Source organism: Schistocerca cancellata, chromosome 6, assembly GCF_023864275.1.
Source record: "Schistocerca cancellata isolate TAMUIC-IGC-003103 chromosome 6, iqSchCanc2.1, whole genome shotgun sequence".
Lineage (NCBI taxonomy): Eukaryota > Metazoa > Arthropoda > Insecta > Orthoptera > Acrididae > Schistocerca > Schistocerca cancellata.
The window spans coordinates 172,518,105-172,539,692 of NC_064631.1; the positions used below are offsets into that span (position 1 = coordinate 172,518,105).

Consider the following 21,588-nt stretch of genomic DNA (forward strand, 5'->3'; position numbering starts at 1 on the left):
TGGTGTAGGAGTCTGGTCTCCTCATTCCGCGTGTGGATCCAGATACAGCGGCGTCGGGCTGGCGCTCGGCTAAACTGTTTATAACAAGAACAGCGTATCTTGTGAATAGGGATGACGAATTTCTCCAGATGTCGCCTTTCTTAGATGCCGCCGCGCCTCGCCAAATTGGCGCCCTCTAAATCGTTTTATGGATGACACAGAGCTTGTTTTCACTAGGAAGCTTTCCTCATCTTGTGAAATGCGTTGGGGTTTCGGCTGCAGGACCTCCAGCCATTGTGTGCTGTTTTCTCGGAGAACAGAATGTGTACTGCACTGCAGTGTTTGGTTGAGGAAGATCGGGTCTCCTTGCTAGTAAACATGATTGGCACGGTAAACACTGCTGGCCTATGATAGGTTTATTCGAGAACATCGGGGGAATGGCTGTTTTTCAGAAGGTTTTGAGCAAAAGGCAGAGGCGACTAGCTCCTCGACCGCCGTGGAGTATAGTCGCTTGAGTTCTTCCATTTCTACGGAGAGCGTAGTTAGTTGTAAAGACGTCTGGACACCCGGACGAAACTTTATATTTTCACAGACGTGAGGCAATCACTGGAGGACATAGGGTCATCTCCCGTAGTACGACACTTCGGCAGAGCCTGCACGCAGACGGCAGCATCTCGTCTTTCATTAGCTATATCGGTAATGTTGCGCAGCTTCGGCAAATTCAGAAGCCTATCAATCGTTTTCACGACCATCTTTTTCCAAAGTAGCCTCGTACTGGCAGTAGTCACTACAACCGTCCATTGCATGGTTAATCATATTTTGATGTGAGAGCAATCCGTGGAACAATACAGCAGAGTGTGCTTGCCTAGATTGACACCCTTCGACTTACAGCAGCCAGTCTCATTTACATGTAAATTCTAGTAGGCTCCCCAGGTCTATTGCCAAACAACCTGAGTTCACGTTAATGAAATGTTGCACGGTTGAAGTTTCTGTATGTTAGTTCTCTTTTGTCCTTTATATTAGTTAATAAATCGCTTTGTGATACCATAGGTCCTTGTTATCAATTTTTTCATAGACACCCATTCTCATTCCCTACGATGTCGTTTATATTGTTGTGGGTTTGAAGAAATTAATTTTATGTCAATTTAGCCAACTCAGGAATAATCCACACTGGGGCCACTAGTTACGAAAGTCAGATATCCTTGCGCTATTGATAATCGTGGCACCTCATGAGTATCGAGGTTTCGAATTTTTGTGTCGTTTTGCAGACACCACAGGCTAGCTTGCAAAGTCCCCACCAATGCTGATCTTTTGTCTGCTAAGTTATTATCAACTCTTCATTTCGTAGCGGACAGTATCACTTAAGAACATTGTTTGTTACGCAGTCAAAATTTCCTTGATATAAGAGTAACCATTAATAATTCCAAAGGTTTGAATTCACTCTTTTAGATCAAGGCACACCCCCTCCCCTCATTTCCATATACATCAGTCAATATCTTAAGAAGTATATGAGGTATGGCTTAACATTGTTCTTGTCTCTTTAAGACCATACAGTGCTACTTTTTCCATTACGTTAGGGCAAACAAATTGTACTACCCGTTTTCAGGGTAGAACTTCCTCCTACTTTAATTAACCACTCCATGCTATCAAATATGGTTCAAATGACTCTGAGCACTATGGGACTTAACTGCTGAGGTCATCAGTCCCCTAGAACTTAGAACTACTTAAACCTAACTAACCTAAGGACATCACACACAGCCATACCCGAGGCAGGATTCGAACCTGCGACCGTAGCGGTCGCGCGGTTCCAGACTGTTGTGCCTAGAACCGCTCGGCCACCCCGGCCGGCCCTATCAAATATGAAAAGACAGCCCACACCTTACTGCACTGAACATGACAGCAAGTTACAAGTAAACTGCCTTAGGAAAATATGATGGTAATTTGTGCAAGAACACGGATCATATCACAGCGGAATGGATTAATTGGGCTGTCCTAAGTTAACTGTGTCCAGGTAAGATGTTCAGTATTGCAGAAACAATGTTTCCAGATGAGTAAACTGCCACACAGGATGACAGCAGAGCCGTCTAGGGCGACAGATGACCATCACATCCAGGGACTTCCAGAGACTATTGCTCACTCAACTTATTAGGTTCATTAATATTCAATATAGCCAATAATACAAACGAATAAGTCATACATGCATAGCTGATAAATTATTAGGTTGACATTAGTTTCATAAGAGTTGTGCACCTGGTATGTGGAAGAGGCAAGCGCGAGTAACTGCATTTCATTTACCTGCCCTGGTGTACCTGGTTATATGTGTGTACTCGAATCTCGAGGCCGCACTTGACTGCACCAAGCTTACAAAATGGTTGCCAGTATGTAGCAATGTGAGCGCCCAAGTGCAGCGCAACACACATAGTTTCAAGTAACTCTGCCGACCCCACGTTATGTAACGGCCTCGTTGCTGTGCTGTACCAGGTCTGGGGATGGGCCTGTTCACGCCGTCGGGCTTCCTGGCGGTCAAGACGTACTTCGTGGAGTCTCGCGGCCGCGCCGTGGGGCTGTCGATGGCGGGCGCCAACTGCGGCCAGATGGCGATGCCTCACGTGGTGCGGCTGCTGCTCGAGACGTACGGCTTCAGCGGCGCGCTGCTCGTGCTGGGCGGGGTGGCCATGCACGGGCCGCTCGGCTCGCTGTTCTTCCACCCCGTGGAGTGGCACGCCGAGCGCCGCCCTGTGGCCAACGAGCTGACGCTGCTCAAGGGCGAGTCCGAGCCCGGCGACGAGGTGCGGCCGCGCCGGCCCAGGAGGAACGCCTCCATGGCGTCGCTGGCCAGCTCCGAGGTGGGCGACATGGCCGACGTCGTGCCCGAGGACCGCCGCATGCGCCTGCGGCCCACCTGGGAGGAGGACGAGGAAGAGGGCGCGGGAGCGCCAGCGGGCACCTTCCAGGACAGTGAGTAGCCGCACCACTGCCTCACCCGCCTCTCGTCATCAGTCCGATGATTGGTTTGACGCAGTTCTTCATGCCAGTCTATCCTGTGCAGGTTTCTTCGCGTCTGCGCGTCTACTGCAACCTTCATCCACTTCAGCATGCTTAGCACAGTCAGTCTCCCTGTAGATTTTTACCCCAGATACTTCGAAATGGTTCAAATGGCTCTGAGCACTATGGGACTTAACATCGGAGGATATCAGTACCCTAGAACTTAGAACTACTTAAACCTAACTAACCTAACGACATCACACACATCCATGCCCGAGACAGGATTCGAACCTGCGACCGTAGCGGTCACGCGGTTCTGGACTGAAGCGCCTAGAACTGCTCGGCCACACCGGCTGGCCAAAACACTTCCCTTCATAAGCAAACAGGCTATACTTTCATACCCAAGAATGTGTCCTAGCAACCGAATCCTTCATTCAATTTAGTTATACCGCAATTTTCTTTTCTCTGCAGTATTGCCAAATGCATTGAGGTTGATGGACATCATTTTGAGCATTTATTGCATTAATGTGGTATTTACAGGTAATCACGCTGTAACAGCATGCGTTCTCAGAAATGATAACTTCACAAAGGTACATGTATCAGATTGGAACAACGGAAATAAAATGTTCAAACGTACCTACGTTCTGTATTTTAATTTAAAAAACCTAAATGTTATCAACTGTTCGTCTAAAATTGTGAGCCATATGTTTGTGACTATTACAGGCGCCACCTATCACAAAGCGAAAAAAGTGGTCCAGCTAAAACATTCATATTTCTATACGTACTACACTAATATGTAATGAAAAATGGGGGTTCCTATTTAAAAAAAAACGCATTTGATATCCGTTTGACCTATGGTATCCGCATCTAGCGGGCCAACCATAGCGCCATCTGGTTTCCCCCTTCAGGCTAGATAAGTTTCGGTTCTTTGTAGTTTTTTCGTTTGACGCTTATTTCGTGAGATATTTGGCCCAGTCACGAGCAATGGACCACCCTGTATAGTGACCCGAAAGTCCTTAAAATTTTAAAATTCTTTCAATACTTCAAGGAAGAATGTAGCTAGAGAAGAAATATTTGACAACCTTGCTTGAAACGACATAAGAATTTATTGAAAACGAAAAAAGTTAACCAAAAGGTGGCGTTTCATATGACTGAAAATCAATAATTAGCATAACAATTGATTTTTGGCTAAGACCATCCCTTTTTATCTTTAGCCAACACCATCGTTTCAGCATCTCGGCCTTCATCGACAATATTCGTAGTCAGAGGACGAAGTTGTGTACAGCACTGCCCAGCGTATGGTGAGAAATTGCTTACGGAAGTTGTCTGTTATCATCCGTAATGAGGTCGGAAGATCAGAGTAGACTTGCGATTTAAGGTAACGCCACAATCAGTAATCACACACACGAAGTCTGGGAACGTGGTGGGTCAAGAATGACGGATGTGGCGAGTGAGTACGCGCTCCTCACCAAGTGATGTGCAGAAGAGATCTTTGATATGTATAGCAGTATAGGATGGCATACCATCCTTCCTAAAACTTTTACCTTCCAGCAGGTGTTTATCAGCCTGGCTAAAGATGATCTGACTGCACCTCTCTTATTACAGCTCATTTTATATTTGATTCTCATGCGGCATCCGGCCCCATCTGTTCGTCATGTTTTGTACTCGTTGTTGGTTTCAATAAAACCGCAAGTCATTTCAGACATGTGTGTCAGTTTTTACGTCTCTACATACGTTATTCCGTGAATTAGTGCTTTTCAAATGTTAAACTTTTGGATCACTCTATAAAACTTGCGCCGCAAATATTGTAAAAACGGAAAATGCTATTGACGTGCCGTTTCCACAGAACTGATTGGTAGTCAAGAGCTCGTACTGTTAGCCTATCAATAGATTGTAATAATACATAAAAACTGTATTTTTTGTGCATACACTTTTTAAATGGAACAGTGCCTATTGAGATTAACAAAGTAAAAGTAGTGTCCAATATTTTGAAAGGTTGTAGTACCCACCTCTTCATACCGACTGAAAAGGGTCTGGAAACGCATACTTTTTAAGATATGCTCACTTGTTCGCCAAGTAACACCAGTATTGTCGAGTATTGTAGGAGGTTATAGTAATAATAACATGAGAAAAAGAGAATTACACATGGGTCTGGAAAAGTGTACTTTCTGCGACCTGTACACGTCTTCGTAGGGTAGGTTCAACCTGACGTCCATTCATGACACTTTTTATAGAAGATGCTCAACCTGACGTCCGTCCAGGGCAATACACCGCTCTGCTGAAAGCCGGCCGGTGTGGCCTTGCGGTTCTAGCGCTTCAGTTTGGAACCGCGTGACCGCTACGGTCGCAGGGTCGAATCCTGCCTCGGGCATGGATGTGTGTGATGTCCTTAGGTTAGTTAGGTTTAATTAGTTCGAAGTTCTAGGCGACTGATGACCTCAGCAGTTAAGTCGCATAGTGCTCAGAGCCATTTGAACTCTGCTGAAAGTGCTGGCATATGCTAACGACACAATCCTAAAGTGTCTGGAAATTGTTGACTGGGGTTGCGTAAACTAATGCCTTCAAGCTTCCCCACAACCGCGAATATAGCAGACTGAAGTCTGGGAAACGGGAAGGACAATATGGGCGTCCCTGACAAAGCTAGCGGTCCTGAAACATCAGTATAAGATGTTCACGCTTATTGCGGAGGAAATGTGCTGGTGTGCCATCGTGCTTAAACATGCTTAGTCTCTGCTGATATGGCACATCTTCCAACAAGGTCTGCAATACGTTAATAAGTAATTGATAATATTGAGCTTCATTTAATCTTTGAGGTAGGATGTATGGCCCTAGCGAGTTATCATCCAGAAGTTCTGCCTACACGTTGACAAAAAACGATGTTGATGCCCTCTTTCTGCTGCTGCATAGGGTTTTCTATCAGCCCACAGTACTGGTTATGGAAGTTCACAACGCTAACTCTTGTGACACCGCCCCGTCAGTAAATAAAATCTTCGACGAAAACAGTGCTCTGCATCATACTTCTGCAAGAGTCACTGGCAGAACTGTGATCTGCTACTGTGCTGTTCTGGCCTTAGTACCTGGGCTCGCTGAAGATGCTATGCATACAGCAGTTGTTCACGTAGTAACGCCCAAACAGGAGGATGACTCACGCCTTCTGCTACTGTCAATCACTGCACAGTAAACACCTATCGTGTGTGGACAAACAGGGGTTGTTCACTGTTCACCTTGTAGGGTGCTGGAGAACTTGTGCCCTTAACACACGGCAAAAATCGGCCGAACAACGTATCGGATGCCACTGCCGGGGAGCGAAAAACCGACCGCTCAAAACCGATACAGGTATTTTATTTCTGAATAATAGGTAGTTTTCAGTATTTCGGTCTCGGATGTCAAAAGTGTTTCTTATTTTTTACTAACAAGCAAGAAAAAAAAACGAAAAATCAATTAGCCATAACAGCAACTTCAAATATTTCGTTTTTAAATAAACCTTTCTTTAAATAAAGGAGTAATGTTTTTCGTAAAATTGCATTGGTTTGAAATATAGAAAATGGGGAAAGCGATCGGTGGTATTTTAATAACAATGACGATAGAAACCAGCAATAAACACGGGCATAAGATCTGATACCGTACTGGTGAGACAGTGTTGTCCCTGTTGCCGTGTTTCTTGGCTTAAGTACAAGTGTACGTGTAGTGTCCAAGATATGTCCCCACCTGGTTTATATGGTATTCTCTCGATTTCGTCGCCGTCGCCGGATATCCGTTGTGTTGTAGAATGAAGCTAGTCCCAGTCAGGAAATATTTTTACAAAATTATGTCGCAATGAAGTACAATGCTTCAGTTGCTTTAAAAGATTAAAAAAGCTGTCTGCCATATCTATGCGGTTTTTGGCTCCAGGACAATTGAAAACTGAAGTTGTTTTCCTTTCTATGTCGTTTTTGGATTCGAGACAATTAAAAACCGATTTTACCATCCGATATGGTACGACCTGTCCGTGGTAGATAACTACTTAAGTAACAATGCCACAACTGTTGACTGCCGTAATTGTGTAGTTATGCACGTTGAACAGTTCGGATGGTGCAATGTGCAACTCAAACCGCAGCCGTCGTACTGCGATTCATTTGTTATTCGTAGCTGACCCCATTCACGTTAAATCGCTTATAGCGCCATCTATTGGTAATATTTCCGTAAATTTTCTAAATCGAGGACTTGTAGAGGGGACTGAGCAGACAATTTCTGAACTGGAACCCTAGACCGAAAACTTACCGTTTCGATGCTACAGCCGTTTGAAAACATGTTTGCGAGGTAGGTATGTAAAAGGGTAGTCATGGTAGGGAGTGCTTACGTCGGATCGGCTGATATCATTATCCTGCCTCTCTGGCCTGGTTCGAACGTCATTCATGTGTCTATACGTGTTAGAGCAACATGGTTGAGTACACGTTTGTAGAATACACCGACATGATCCTTACGTATGGTGAAGCTTTATCAAGAACGTTATCACAGCGTCCAGCTTCAACGCACACCCCTTCTGCCACAATTACGCAACGGTTTCGCGAAAGGGGTACCTTCACCGTCAGCAGGCGTGATTGTGGTGCTCTAAGGAGACGACGCACACCATAATTAACTATAAACAACGGTGTTTATGAAAACTGATTTCGTTTCCTTTTTGTTTCTTTGCTTGTTAATGGGTGGCATTGTAAAACAAGTGGTGTACTGGGTCACGCCTGACAAATTGCTTGTAAAAGTGGTCTCGTCACCAACACGGTTTCATATGGTTGTAGCACGGAAATGGTACGTTTCTGGACATAGGTTCAAACGCAAAATATGACAAACTTTACAGACAAGTTCCTTAAAAAAAAGCAGAAAAATGTTTAGTAAACAAGGACTCTAAGGTTCATACGTTAAGAGATAAGAGCACCTGCTCATCTTCAATAATTGAACCGCATCTCTTCTAGCGCAAGCTCTCTGCTCTCCATGTTTTGGAAGGAGGTAGAATGGACCAAAGTAAGAAAAAAATGTCTAGTAAACATAGGCTCTAAAATGCGTACCTTAAGAACTGTGAGTGGTTGCTCAGTAGAAGAGATGTGTTTCACACTAGCGAAGATGAGCAAGTACTCACAGATGTTAAAATATGCATTTTAGATCCCATGTTTACTAGATAAATCTTTCTTGTTTTGGTCAATAATTCATGCTCCCAAAATATGTAAGTCAAAGATCTTGCAGTAGAAGTTCTGTTTCATAGTAGGGAAGATGAAGAGCTAATACCTCCAAAGGTACGTAAGACAGAACCCATGTTTACCAGACAAACAGTTTTCACTTATTTCTACATAAGGAACCAGTCCTGTGCCTGAAGTTTTCCGGTGTTACTTGACACAAAAACCTGGTCCAGTCTTTTGCTTTGACGCCACTTCGGCGACTTGCGCGTCGACGGGGATGAGATGACGATGATGAAGACAACACAACACCCAGTCCCTGAGCGGAGAAATTCTCCGACCCAGCGGAATTCTAACCCGCGCCCCTTGGCGTGACAGTCCGTCGCACTGACCACTCAGCTACAGGGGCGGACATAGAAACAAGTAAAAAAGTCTTGGAAACATATAAAGAATAAGTCAAGAGAAATGTCACAAATGATTCTGCATATGAAAATAAACCAAAAAAGTCCTATGAACATGCATGTACGATTTTCGATATTTAAGAACTGGAGCAGGTTGAAGGTTTACTCATCCATGAATGGATATGAAGACTAGTGTGAATATTAATTACCGAAATGCTGTGTAGGCGCTGTGGTGGACAGAATAACGGTGGGAAAAATGACTGATCCATTCCACAAGGTATGTGGCGGTCTTCCAACAGAGGGCAGCATGTAACATCGCACCATGCAACAGCTGCAAGCATACTCAGTGTGCAGTCGTGGTTTGGATCAGTCAGCACTTGTAAGACTGTGTGCGTGTCGTGCTTGAGTGTTGTTTAATTGAGCAAGTCCATTGTGTCAGTGAATACCTACATGCAGTTGCGTATAATACGCAGACATCTTGTTTGTGTGCTGTGCGTCTGTGACAATACCAGATGCGTTATACGTTTCCCTGACCGACGAACCACTGTGCCAAAATATTGCCCAGGGTTTTTCAAATTACGTGAATCTGAAACTCTGCCCAATGTACATGTAACATCAGGCTGTGAGATCATCCAGTGAGCTGAGGAAAGGCAAGAAATTACTGCGGTATTACGACTGACTTGAGTCCCACCACGGCGTATAAGCCGTCAGCTCGTTATTCCACAAAACGCGAGTGTGGCGTCCGTTAATTCCGAGGGCTTGCACCCGTTCCATCTGCAGTTCGTGCACCATCTGCATACAGGTTACTCAATAAGCAGACAACAATGTTGTGAACGATTGCAGCAGACTTCAGAGGAGTCTACCTTTATGCGCAATTGTATCATGAACACCCACAATTCTCATACATGGGCGATGGAGAACCCACATGACACTAGGGAAACAACATTCCATGTTAGGTTCTCAGTGAACGTCTGGTGTGGTATGATTGATGACGTGATCATAGGGCCTGTGTCCCTGCCAAATCACATGACATCCGCTTCATACGCACATTTCCTGATAGAAGACCTCCCTCCACTTTTGGAAGACGTAAAATTAGAGGAACGACGGGAAATGTACCTGCAACATGATGGATCACCGATTCACTGTACCAGACAAGTACCCCAGTACCTAAGTAACATGTTTCCTCAACGGTCGATTGCCGGCCGAAGTGGCCGCGCGGTTCTGGCGCTGCAGTCTGGAACCGCGAGACCGCTACGGTCGCAGGTTCGAATCCTGCCTCGGGCATGGATGTGTGTGATGTCCTTAGGTTAGTTAGGTTTAACTAGTTCTAAGTTCTAGGGGACTAATGACCTCAGCAGTTGAGTCCCATAGTGCTCAGAGCCATTTGAACCATTTGAACCATCGACGGTCGATTGGCCGTGGCCGACACATTATCTGCCCCGCCATGACTCGATCTAACCCCATTATACTTCTGTTTATGAGGGTAGTTACAGGGGATGTGTTCTCAAAGGTGGATACACGTGAAGCACTTGCCATTCACATCACCAATGTGTTGCCCGAATTGAGGCCCACCGAGTTGATGTTCTATACGCAACGAAACACACCCTCCAAAGTGTTGACAAGTGCGTTGATAAGGGTGGAGGACTTCTACATCTACATTTATATCTACATTTATACTCCGCAAGCCACCCGGCGGTGTGTGGCGGAGGGCACTTTACGTGCCACTTCCTGAACACCTCTTGTAGGATACATCAGCCATTTGTTCCACCATTTTTCTATCAATCACAGCGCCTACACGGTATTTCGATAGGTAATATTCACACGTGTTTCATAACCATTCATGGGTGTGTGTAATCTTCAACCCACTGAAGTTCCGTAACGATCGAAAATCAGACACATGTTCATAGGATTCTTTCGGTTTACTTTCACTAATGAATCAATTGACAAATCATGTGCCATTCCTTCTGAATCACCATAGAGAACCCCGTGTTCTTCCTACCAGATATGTACGTATTAGTATATTTTCAACTTCGCCAAGAGTGTGGCCGAAGCATTACGCAGTTTTGTCGGTGAGAAGCTGCATATTAATATGCGGAAGACCGTGGCCTTCGAACATTTGTCCTCGTCGTTGCATATATACGGTGGACCATTTTAGTCCACACTGGGCAATGACTCGGGATAGAGATGAGATACAACAAAATGTTTGAGATAAAAGTTCTACGTGTCAAAGAGGGTCACGCATTGCTGCTAATGGCTGTGACCTTGAACGTGATTTTTTTCAAGTGGGGACACTAATATTTGGTTCAATATTTGAAAATAGCGGCAACGTATAAAATGACGCACTATTCAAGGTTATGGCTAGTTCAGTGAAGGTCAAATAAGCAAATACGTTTTAGTTCTAGCAGGGAGTAACTGAGAATGGAGAAGGGACACAGCAAATGCAATTTTTGATACAAACTGGAAGGGGCATCCCGGCAAATGAGATTTCCGGGACTCATTCAACGATTTTTAAATGAACGATCTACTTTTTATTAATGTTTGCTCTGCCCTGAAAATGCCACATTAACACTTACACGCTTGTTTAGTATTTGTTTTTGGCAATAAACACCTTAATTAAGAATTAAGGTACAAATATGTTTGCTCTTTCCTAATCCGACATCATAAATAGGGGTTTCTATGAAATAAAACTCAGCCTTCGAATGACCTTAGAAAATTACCTTTAAAGTCAAGATTATCGATAATGACACGTGGGCCCTTATGCCCCTTACAATCTGCGTCTAACATTTGATTTTGATGTATCCCTGCGTATTTCGCGTTAATCACTACTACAACTAAAAACATATTTGCTTATTTGACCTTGGTTGAACCTTACCATGACTTTGAATAATGTATCATGTTATACGTAAAATATGCCATTCTTTTCAAATCTTGAATCAAATTTTAACGTTCCCATTTTAAAAAACTCTCTTCAATCTCTCAGTCCTCTTGAAAATCACTTTCGAGGCCGTTAATAGCAATGCGAGGCCTTCTTTGTCTCCTCCGACTTTTATCTACAACGTTTTGCTGTATCTCATCCCTGTCCCAATTTATTTTCCACTATGGATTAAAATGGTCCTTATATATACATATATAATGATTATTTAAGAATAGTGGCAAATTTTAATTATAAAATGGTCTTAAAAAGTCTCGAATATCATGGGAGGCGATAGTGACGATAAAAACAAAAATCCCAATAAACATGGGTTCGATAACGCATTCTTACATAGATCTGTTCGCTTGTCCCAAGTGATGATTTGGGTGCCCCTACCGAAATTGTCTGATGCAGTCCAACAAACTTGTGAGGTTGTCATAAAGTTGACATTCTCCTGTTAACTTACTTTATAATATTAATATCAGTAAGCTCATATTGCAAACGAGGAATGAACACACCTGAAAGGTGGTATACTCTGTTTGTAAAACATCATTTCTTTAAATCATTTTTCTACGTCCATCTACCACGTAACTATGGTAATATGTGGTGCCTAGTGACTGGGTGTAACTAAGAGCGAAATTAATGTTTAAAATGAGGTGACAGTGAAGCAAATAATGTATTAAACAACGAAGTGACGAAGTATGTATCTGAGCTATTCGTAGTGCAAATATGCTTCCAACAGAATGACATGGCGCCTCTGGTTAAGCCCTGGCCAAGCACTCATTGAAACGTGTTATCAAAGGTTCGGATCCAACATTGTTCAGAAAATTTTGCGTCGGTATGATGTGTTAATGCGTAAGCACACAGGCCAACGTTTGCCACATTCAAACACGAAAACGTCGCTGTTATTGATACTGTGTCCTGTGCACATTGCACTGGTATATGGCCTGAATATGGTCTCTTCCGTCAGTTGTCAGGTTTTTCACAAACGAATACGTTGACGTGCGTGTTATTTATGGTAAAGCAAGAAAATGTGATGTAGGCAGTACTTATGACTCAGGAACGGTATCTAGGCAGGCGGCACCTGGCTGCAAAGACATTCCAGTTGTGCTGAAAGACGTGTAACGACAACAGCCGTGATTCAAAAAGTATCATCCGTGAGAGAGAGGACCGTAACACGTTGCAAAAGCCCGTCTTGGATACAGCTCTTACTAATCCATACATGAGTACAAGGGCAATGTCTCAATTGTTGAACACCATCCAGTTGCATGTATGGTGAATACTGCATACACATAAATTTCATCCATACCATCTACTGTCACACCAAGAGCTCCACGGGTGGGATTTCGAAGCTCGAATGAATTTCTGTCAATGGCTATTAGGCATTCCGGGAAATGATGCAGAATTCCTATCGTACGTCTTGCTCTCGGACGAATCGCGATTCCACAATGATGGAACCATCAGTCGTCAGAATTGCACTATTGGTGTACTGACAATCCTCACTTGATGCAACAGGTAGTCAGTAGCGAGCCAGTGGGTGAGTTGGACCTTCCATAGAGCGACAGATCCCCTTGAAGATGTCCTCTGCAGACGGGGACGAAACGTTGGGAATTGACACAGAATTCATCAACCGACGACGGCATAACAGCCCGGATAATTATAATGGACAGAACAGGTAACTATGGGGAGCGAATGTTTGGTGTGGAATCTTAGGTGACCGCTTTATTGGATCGCATTTGTTTGAGGTCCGTTTGACTCGCATACAATACCTGCGATTTCTGTGTCAGTAAGTTCCACTACTGATGGAGGATGTACCATTGCAAGTTTGTTTAACGATGTGGTTTCAACAAGATAGAGTTCCGCCACATTCGATTTTGCCTGTTGTTAACCATTTGAAGGAGGAACTTCTAGGGATATGGATAGGAGGAGGAACGCCTGTGACTTGGACTGCCAGATCACCTGATCCAACACCATCAGCCTTTTTCCTATTGTCCGCCTGCTAAGCTGACTGGTAACGTGTGTACCTACCATGCAGCAGGTCTGGGTTCGATTCCCGGCTGGGTTGGAGACTTTCTCCGCTTCTGGACTGGCTGTTGTCCTGTCCTTCTCATCGTCACCGACACTCAGGTAGCCCAATGTGGCGTCACCTGAAATAAGACTTGCACAATGCCACATCATTATTTCATTATTTCTTCCTGTTGGGGTATTTGAGACAGGTAGTTCATAATCAAGTGCCGGAAAATTCCGACCTCATCATGGAAACATACAGGTCAGTAGTACCGCGAATGTTTCGGTGCGCGAAAATATCTATGCAGCATTGTACCCAGATGTGTGTAAACCAAAACGGTCATCACTTCGAGAATCTGTTGATATGATAAAATAAGTGCAGTTTTATACTCCTTATTTCTCTTTCATATTTGCCCGGCCTGCTGTCAAATAGGCCCTTCTTATGGCACGTCCATTCATATACAGTTTGCGTAAAAAGACAATATTTCACGTACATTACGTGCGTAGTGTAAAACCAAACAAATGTTAATGATTCGAACGCCGCACCTTACACGCAAGACTTGGCCGCAACGTTCGGTCCGTCCTTACCCAACACGCTGCTGTTCACTGCAACATAACTGTTGCAGAATGTAGCATGCGTAAGTCTTAACGCGGTCACAATGTCACCTCAGTGTTTCGTCGGCGTTTCAATATCTAATCATCTAGACAGCACACTCATCATTTCCACTGTTTAATAATATTATAACAATTACGGTGAGGCGGTAAATCTAAGATACTGTTAGCGTTTGCTGAACATACCAGACGGATAGATGTTTTCGGGTCAGATATAAAACTGAGGGCTGCATCATCTTGTATATGACAAGAATGGAAATGTCAAACATTCTAAATTCCAGATTTGATATTAGTCAGGAGAACCTTACTTGAATCCAAAAAATTGAGATGCATTCTGATACCGTAGAAATATGCTGATCACCTCATCATTACAAAAATAATGAGACAAATTAGAAAATAAACCTTTAATTACTGATTCCCGCTCTCTGCGAAAAAAATTATGAACTAACTCAGAAAGTAAATCTTTCAATATTGATTTCTTTTTTCTTCTAACGACCAGATGTTTTAAGTTTAGTCTAGAACTTTCAGTGCTGTTGAGGAAGAAATGTCAACACCGTCAACAGGTCTACATCATCAACGGGTCTTCCTGTTTCGTAACAGATAAAAATGGCTGGTCCTTGAGATGAAGTACAGCATGGCAAGCAGCAATCATGGTCTTTCCTTCTTTGAAGACAATCACTTTTTCCATTATTCTGTTTCAGAGTAAGAATTTTTTGTAGCTGTTTGAGATGGATAAGTATGAGACACACTGATCACACTTCATTTCTAGACCTTACATGTGTGCATTAACAACAACGTCTCAGCAGCGGTTTCAAATCAAAGAATGCCTTGCTTGCATTTCTTCTACCATGCATTTCTGGTTATATGTTTGAAACATTTTCTCCGTGTTTTGGCATTAGGAACAAATTTAGGACAATTCTAGGGACATATAGCAGAATAATGAGAACACAGCGGGCCTGAAAGCGCGTCTTGCAAAAAAATACACTTAAAACGTTTGAACTTCTACTCTTCCTCCGTAGCCGAGATCGCTAACACACGCCAGTGCAGTGGCGCTCTCTTACCAAGTAGCCATTTCGAATCTTAATAGTGGAAGAAATTTTCGCAATATTTAGCCGGCAGGTGAAGGAGAGGTGGAAACGTACAGTTCCCGATCAAGAGACTGTGCGCCAGTGTCCTGGGTTAATTTCCAAACGTCTCCCAAAGTCAGTTTTCGCAAACCTGCTTCCCAATGCAGTTCCTTACTTGTCTTTTAAATACTTCAAAACTGATTTTGTAAATCCAGTTCTAGCTGCCAGATTTTTTCTTCGGCAACAGATTTCCACCCCATTTAAACGCGCACCCGATTTTAAAATTCTTGGTTTGTCAGGTTCCGTCTCGTTTCTAAAAACATCGTGTTATTTGGACGGAGTGACTGTTTGTGCAGCGAAGGAAAAGAAATATTAGCCTTAGGAAGGACTTATGTATGTCATATATTGAACTGAAGAGAAACAGTCATCGTGCGGACCAAATGGATAACCGGAACAGCTGATTTCTCAAGGTCATTCATGTTACCAAAATCGATCCAAGTCCTTAACTATGAACATTACACCGAAAACTCTTCCTGAAATTTGATTTTCCTCCTCGTGTCCGTCGGACAAAGCCATTAAGCATCAAAATCACCTTGGTGCTACCCCACATTAGAGCAACATAATCACTTCGTCAGACTGTAAATAACTCATCACACGTGTCCACGTGACACACATGTGGAATGAGCAAACGAACTCCAGTAGGACCTTGCCCAGGATGGAAATGTGGTGTTTTCTCGTGGTCTGTTCCTCAAACTAGGGCTGACTTTACCTTAGTATCTCAGATGGGGATCGAAATGAATACAAGTGTAAACATTATAATTTGTTTGTCTGAGCCAAATCTTTAGGATAAAGATTGTACGGACGTCAGAGGAATAAAAAAATAGTTCTTTGAAATCTTAAACGAAAAATACTAGTGGCGTAAGTGTTGGTAACCTGTTCTCGTTCCATAGAAAAGAACTGCCTGGGACAACGATGCTGATGTAAATACTTTGAAGAACCATACACAATCGCTAGAGATGCATCCATGGTGTATTTTATTATAGTTTACAGTTCTTGACTGATTTTCGAGGGTGGAGCGCCACTTTCTATGCAGAATTGTAGATATACGTTTATTGGATAGCGCTGCAGGGTGTGCTGCCCAGAAAGCCAAAAGGAACCACAATGACAAGTTTTACAATTGCCGTCATCCTGTTTGAAAAATATTAATAATGACTGCTGTGGATGGAAATTTACAATAAACTGGGCTCTTCAAGTCACAGAGATAAGTTAAAGATTATTGACAAAGAGCTAACCCCACAGTAGAATCGCATCACGTAAGGAGACTTATCAAGAAACATCCATCAATTAAACTGTGAAATGCACACTTCGAAGAATAAATATGGAGAGTCTGTCGAGTCATGTCGTCATCGTGCAGTTTAAAGGATTGTATTCGACTCATTAAAGCCTAAAATGTATCTGTTTCTTTGTAGTAATGTTATTTAGCTGAAAAGTTGTTAATAACAATGGAGGTCTCCTATTACTCAGGCAACTCGCTTGCGTTTAGAAAGGGAATAATCCGTTCTCATAAACACATATCAAACTATTTGTCCCTGTTCTAAATGGTGGTTCTGTTCACTAAGAACTAGACGTCTTTAGTTACCATATGGTTAAAACATGATAATTCAAATATAAATGTGTGTGATCTTGGGAACTAATCACCTCTTATTTTATTCCACCAGTCAAACACCTGGACTGCACTAATTCCCAGTCTCTCCTCCAATTACCATTTAATTACTGAGACTATCACAGGAAGAAAACGAGTAATAAACACATACACTCGTATCACTTATAGTCTGTCAGTCGACAAAAACAAGTAAGACAATGACAATAACGTCGGCCGGTGTGGCCAAGCGGTTAAAGGCGCTACAGTCTGGAACCGCGTGACCGCTACGGTCGCAGGTTCGAATCCTGCCTCGGGAATGGATGTGTGTGATGTTCTTAGGTTAGTTAGGTTTAAGTAGTTCTAAGTTCTAGGGGACTGATGACCTTAGAAGTTAAGTCCCATAGTACTCAGAGCCAATGACAATAAGAATAAAAGTAATAGCAGTGAGCTACATAAAGAAATAAAATTTATTAAACAGTGTGGATATAAGCTATTTTGTTGTTAGACAGGTTATCCGTCAGTTCTTCATGCAACTGAAGGATCTGTGAAGTTTTTAAGGGTATTGCACTGTCTTATAATATTCTAACGTATGTCACCCATTACATTAATTATATGATATATGAGTAATCAGCTACGTCACATCAGAAAGCTTCATCAAATGTTTAAACTGTGATACTATATACACGTTGATGTTGAATGTTATGATACAGTGAAGTTGAAACCATTCGCGAGGTTTGAACAGAAATGCGTTACTAAATAATTTATAGTAATTTCCTGCTGCTACACAAATGTTCCGTTTCCCACTAGGGTCAAAGACGTTTTTATGATGCTTACAAAATACTGTTGGTTATACACTTGAGAAAATTTCGTACATTTGATTTCCTACGACGCAGTTGGTTTGTTGTAATTGCCTTCTCCAGAGATGGAATTGCAGTGGAACTGCAAAGACATACCTTCACGCTGCGCCTGGGTTGGGAGTCAGTTCTCTGACGTACAGAGCAATAATCTTTGCGTCTTCTGCTGGACCAGGAAAGATGACAGTCGACCACAATGGCGAATTTCTTCTTACTATGCTGCTGATGCCGTATGAAACACAAGTTTTCACCAACCGCACTTCGAGAACATTATGATCTATCGATCACGACTCAGATATCTGAAGCACGACGAAGTATCGATATGCAACATAAACACTGTAAATCTGTACATAGAATGTATACGCCCCCTTCCACTTTATTTTCCTGGGACGAGCATATTTATTGACTTTCGTCACAAATAAAACTTGTGAATGATCCTTACAATTTCTGTTCTGATGTTAGTCTGCTGTTATCGTGCACGTAATCGCTGATCGTTTGTTTCGTCTGTTGCCCTGTACCACAGTTCGGAAAGTCACAGTTTATATTGTCACCGTTTATGGTTCAACACCGTTCGAAGTAGCTATACTTAAGTCCACACACTTCAGCCGGTCCTTTTGCTAAAGGTTTTCATCCTCTCCCAAGTCCATATCCGCGATCTAAATTACCAACGTCTGTCTCCTTTAATAACGGAACAATCTGCCAGGTGCTTAACGATGCATCGTGCTGAATCGCGTTTCCACAACTTCTTAAACGAAGTAGACAAAACAGTCCACATTCTTCTATTCTTTGTCTTCTAAAATAGTTCACGGTTCGTGTTAAATCCTAACTTCAAATTCCCACACAACATTAATAAAGGTTCCGAAATCAGCGCTCACGGAGTTCAGATGCAGCCACTGCCCTCTACGACGCGCACGCCAGTACCGCTGCTGACTGTCTGTTGTTATACGAAGTCATTTTTCGTTGCAGCATATCCTACAGATGTTCTTAATATGCCTAACTAGGCTATCGCGCTACATTAAATACAGACTAGATCGGTTTGCATCATAAGTTGTATAAAATCATAACAGAAATTTTTCGCGAATACGCACAATATAGGGAATATTTATTTTTTCAATTTGTTTGACATTGAACGAAATGCAATTTCTGTGTGATGGCTTAGAACGTCGATTTCGTACCGGATGCCACCTTCAACGACAAATCACTACCTTCTGTAGTTATGGCTCTTGAGGAATAATGGGCTACCAATCCTCCACAGACATTCAGATACCTCACTGAATGTGCCCAGCAATGTACTCAAAAGGCGAAGGGTGGACACATGCCATATAAATGTCCATTGATAGGTGTCCAGATACTTTTGGTCAAACACTGCGTACGATGGTGGCAGCAGAATGAGCCCACAGTCTCCGTCTAATATTGGTTCTCTAAATATACCCAACGTATTTTCATGATAACTACGTTATCTTCCACGACTTCCCATTTAAGTTCCCCGAGCATTTTTTGTTACACTTTCGTAAGGGCTACACTGAACTGCTACGATCCTAGCAGCGTAATCGACATCTGTTTTCACACTTACTTCATACGGAATGCACACGCTACAACTGTATAACAGAGGCATTAGTGTATTGGATGCGATTTCCTTTACAGATGCATTGCAGTTTCCTAGAACGCTTCAGACACATCGTTCTATTCTCATTCCCTAATACTGAATTTACGTCTTCGTCACGTTTTACATCGCTTCTTAGTATTAACCCTTAACACTTCAGCGATGTGAATTGCCCAAGAAGCACACCATTAATCTTTCGATCGGATACTATGGGGAAATTTCTCTTTGTCGTGGCATTAACTTGCAACCAACCACTTTGAAACAGGACTTCTATTCATTACGTGAAACGGAGATTTTCTCCAAGATATTCTGCAATTCCTTGCGATCGTTCAACAACGGTACTTTCCTGTTGATCATAGCATCATCAGTGGAAAATATGATGGTGCTGCAGACCCGCTCTGTGAAAAGGTTTTTTTATATGATGAGAATATTAAACTTTCCCTTAGGGCCCATCTGACATTTGTTTCGTTACTATTGAATATTCGACGTCTTCTTTAAAGTATTGGGTTTTATTAGTCAAGTATTCACCGAACCAATCACTTATCTGTGGACATACTCTGTATGATCCTATCCTGACTAGTGGTCAGCATGGGGGACAGACTTGCTGTGGAATACGAAAAAAAAACTATAGTGAATGAATGACTTTGTTATAGTTATTTTTCAGTTTTTTACGGAAGTATAGACAATGTGTCACAGGGTTGTGGCCTTTATGGAACTGTTTCTAATGTGGGACGTACGGAACGACTATTAAAGTGAAGGACTTTTAGAACCTGAAATTATCGTTTGCGCTGTCAAGGAATCACAGCCTTTTCGATGGGGCATTGTGGTTTGATCGAACTCAGCCTACTATGATATATCAAAAATCGTAATAAAGAGTGAACAATAACAACACAACACTATCTGCTCTTGGTTGCAGAAGTGCAGCCATTTCGGTGGCATGTTGCGTTCTTGGTGAAACTGGCCGTATTGCGGGACGTACAAAAAGCGTTATAACGAAAGAAAAATCTGGAGAATCTGTAACAATCTATTTGGTTGTTGCATAGTTGCAACCGTTTGATAGAGCGTAGCGGCCCTAAAGGACTTGAACCTACTGTGCTGTATGCGAAAGTGCAGTACGGTATGGGAAATATACAGAATGTCAGACTGTCGATCGTTGCAGAATTACAATCGTTTTGGTTTTCCAGGACCTACTGTGGCTTGTCCAAAGGAGCTGTAACGACTTGCAGAATCTGAAACGGAGCCGGCCGCGGTGGCCGTGCGGTTCTGGCGCTGCAGTCCGGAACCGCGGGACTGCTACGGTCGCAGGTTCGAATCCTGCCTCGGGCATGGGTGTGTTTGATGTCCTTAGGTTAGTTAGGTTTAAGTAGTTCTAAGTTCTAGGGGACCTAAGATGTTGAGTCCCATAGTGCTCAGAGCCATTTGAACCATTTGAATCTGAAACTATCTTTTGCGTTGTTGCAGAATCACAGTCATTACGGAAGGGGGTTGGTGGACTTGATGGACTAGGCCTTACTGCAAGACATGTATGGCGCAGTAAAGCAACGAAGACTCGCTGAATCTGACAGTATCTTTTGTGTTGCCGTAGAGTCGCAGCCGATCTGGCGCCGCGTGGTGGCCTTCATGGACCTGGACCTGCTGCGGAACCGGGTGTACCTGAACGTCTTACTGGGTACGGCGTGCATGATGACTTCGACTGTCAACTACTCGCTGCTGCTGCCGTTCTACCTGCAGCGCCACGTGGGTCTCTCGATGACAGACACGGCGCTCTGCCTCACCATGATGGCCGCCGGCGACTTCGTGTCGCGCCTCACCGTGCCTCCCATCACGGACCGCATCAAGGCCAGGGCGAGGTACACCTTCTTCCTCGGAGCCTGCTTCATGGCCCTCACGCGATCAGGTGAGTGTACGACTAACCAGCTAGCCCCAACACAGGTCCTTCACTTATTGGAGTGTGAAGCCTGTTAGCACCGAAAATGCTGTTCCGATGGGATTCAGTTTGTCCACTCCCTTTCATCATTACTGGCATCGTGTCGTAAAGCACGATATGAGGCTAGATGAATTTCCACTATACCAATCTTGTGGCAACTAAATCACTGGCACACTGGCGCAGTAAGATTTTGGGTAAGCCTATGAATTGACGTTCGGTTTCACAAAAAAACTTACGGGTTGATAGGCCATGATCGAAGCATAAAACTTTAGCCTAACGTTTCAACTCCAACTGCGAGGGACATCGTCAGGAACAAAACTGCGAACTTCAACCAGAAGTCGAGGGAGCGCCGAATATATAGGCAATACTGAGGCCACTCCACTCCACCACATGACGTCGGCTACAAGAATAACACTAGTAATGCCGACATTCTCGACTGAAAATCACCGATCG

The 21,588-nt window shown here is 43.2% G+C and overlaps 1 protein-coding gene across 1 annotated transcript in view; it reads left to right on the forward strand.

Annotated features, from left to right (window-relative positions):
- Positions 1-2,468: 2,468 nt before the first annotated feature.
- LOC126088231 (monocarboxylate transporter 12-B-like) overlaps positions 2,469-21,588 on the forward strand; it is a 54,999-nt gene continuing 35,879 nt past the window's right edge. The window contains exons 1-2 of the mRNA XM_049906359.1: positions 2,469-2,937; positions 20,794-21,105. Coding sequence (XP_049762316.1) covers positions 2,469-2,937; positions 20,794-21,105 — 781 coding nt within the window. The remainder of the gene's footprint in view (positions 2,938-20,793; positions 21,106-21,588) is intronic.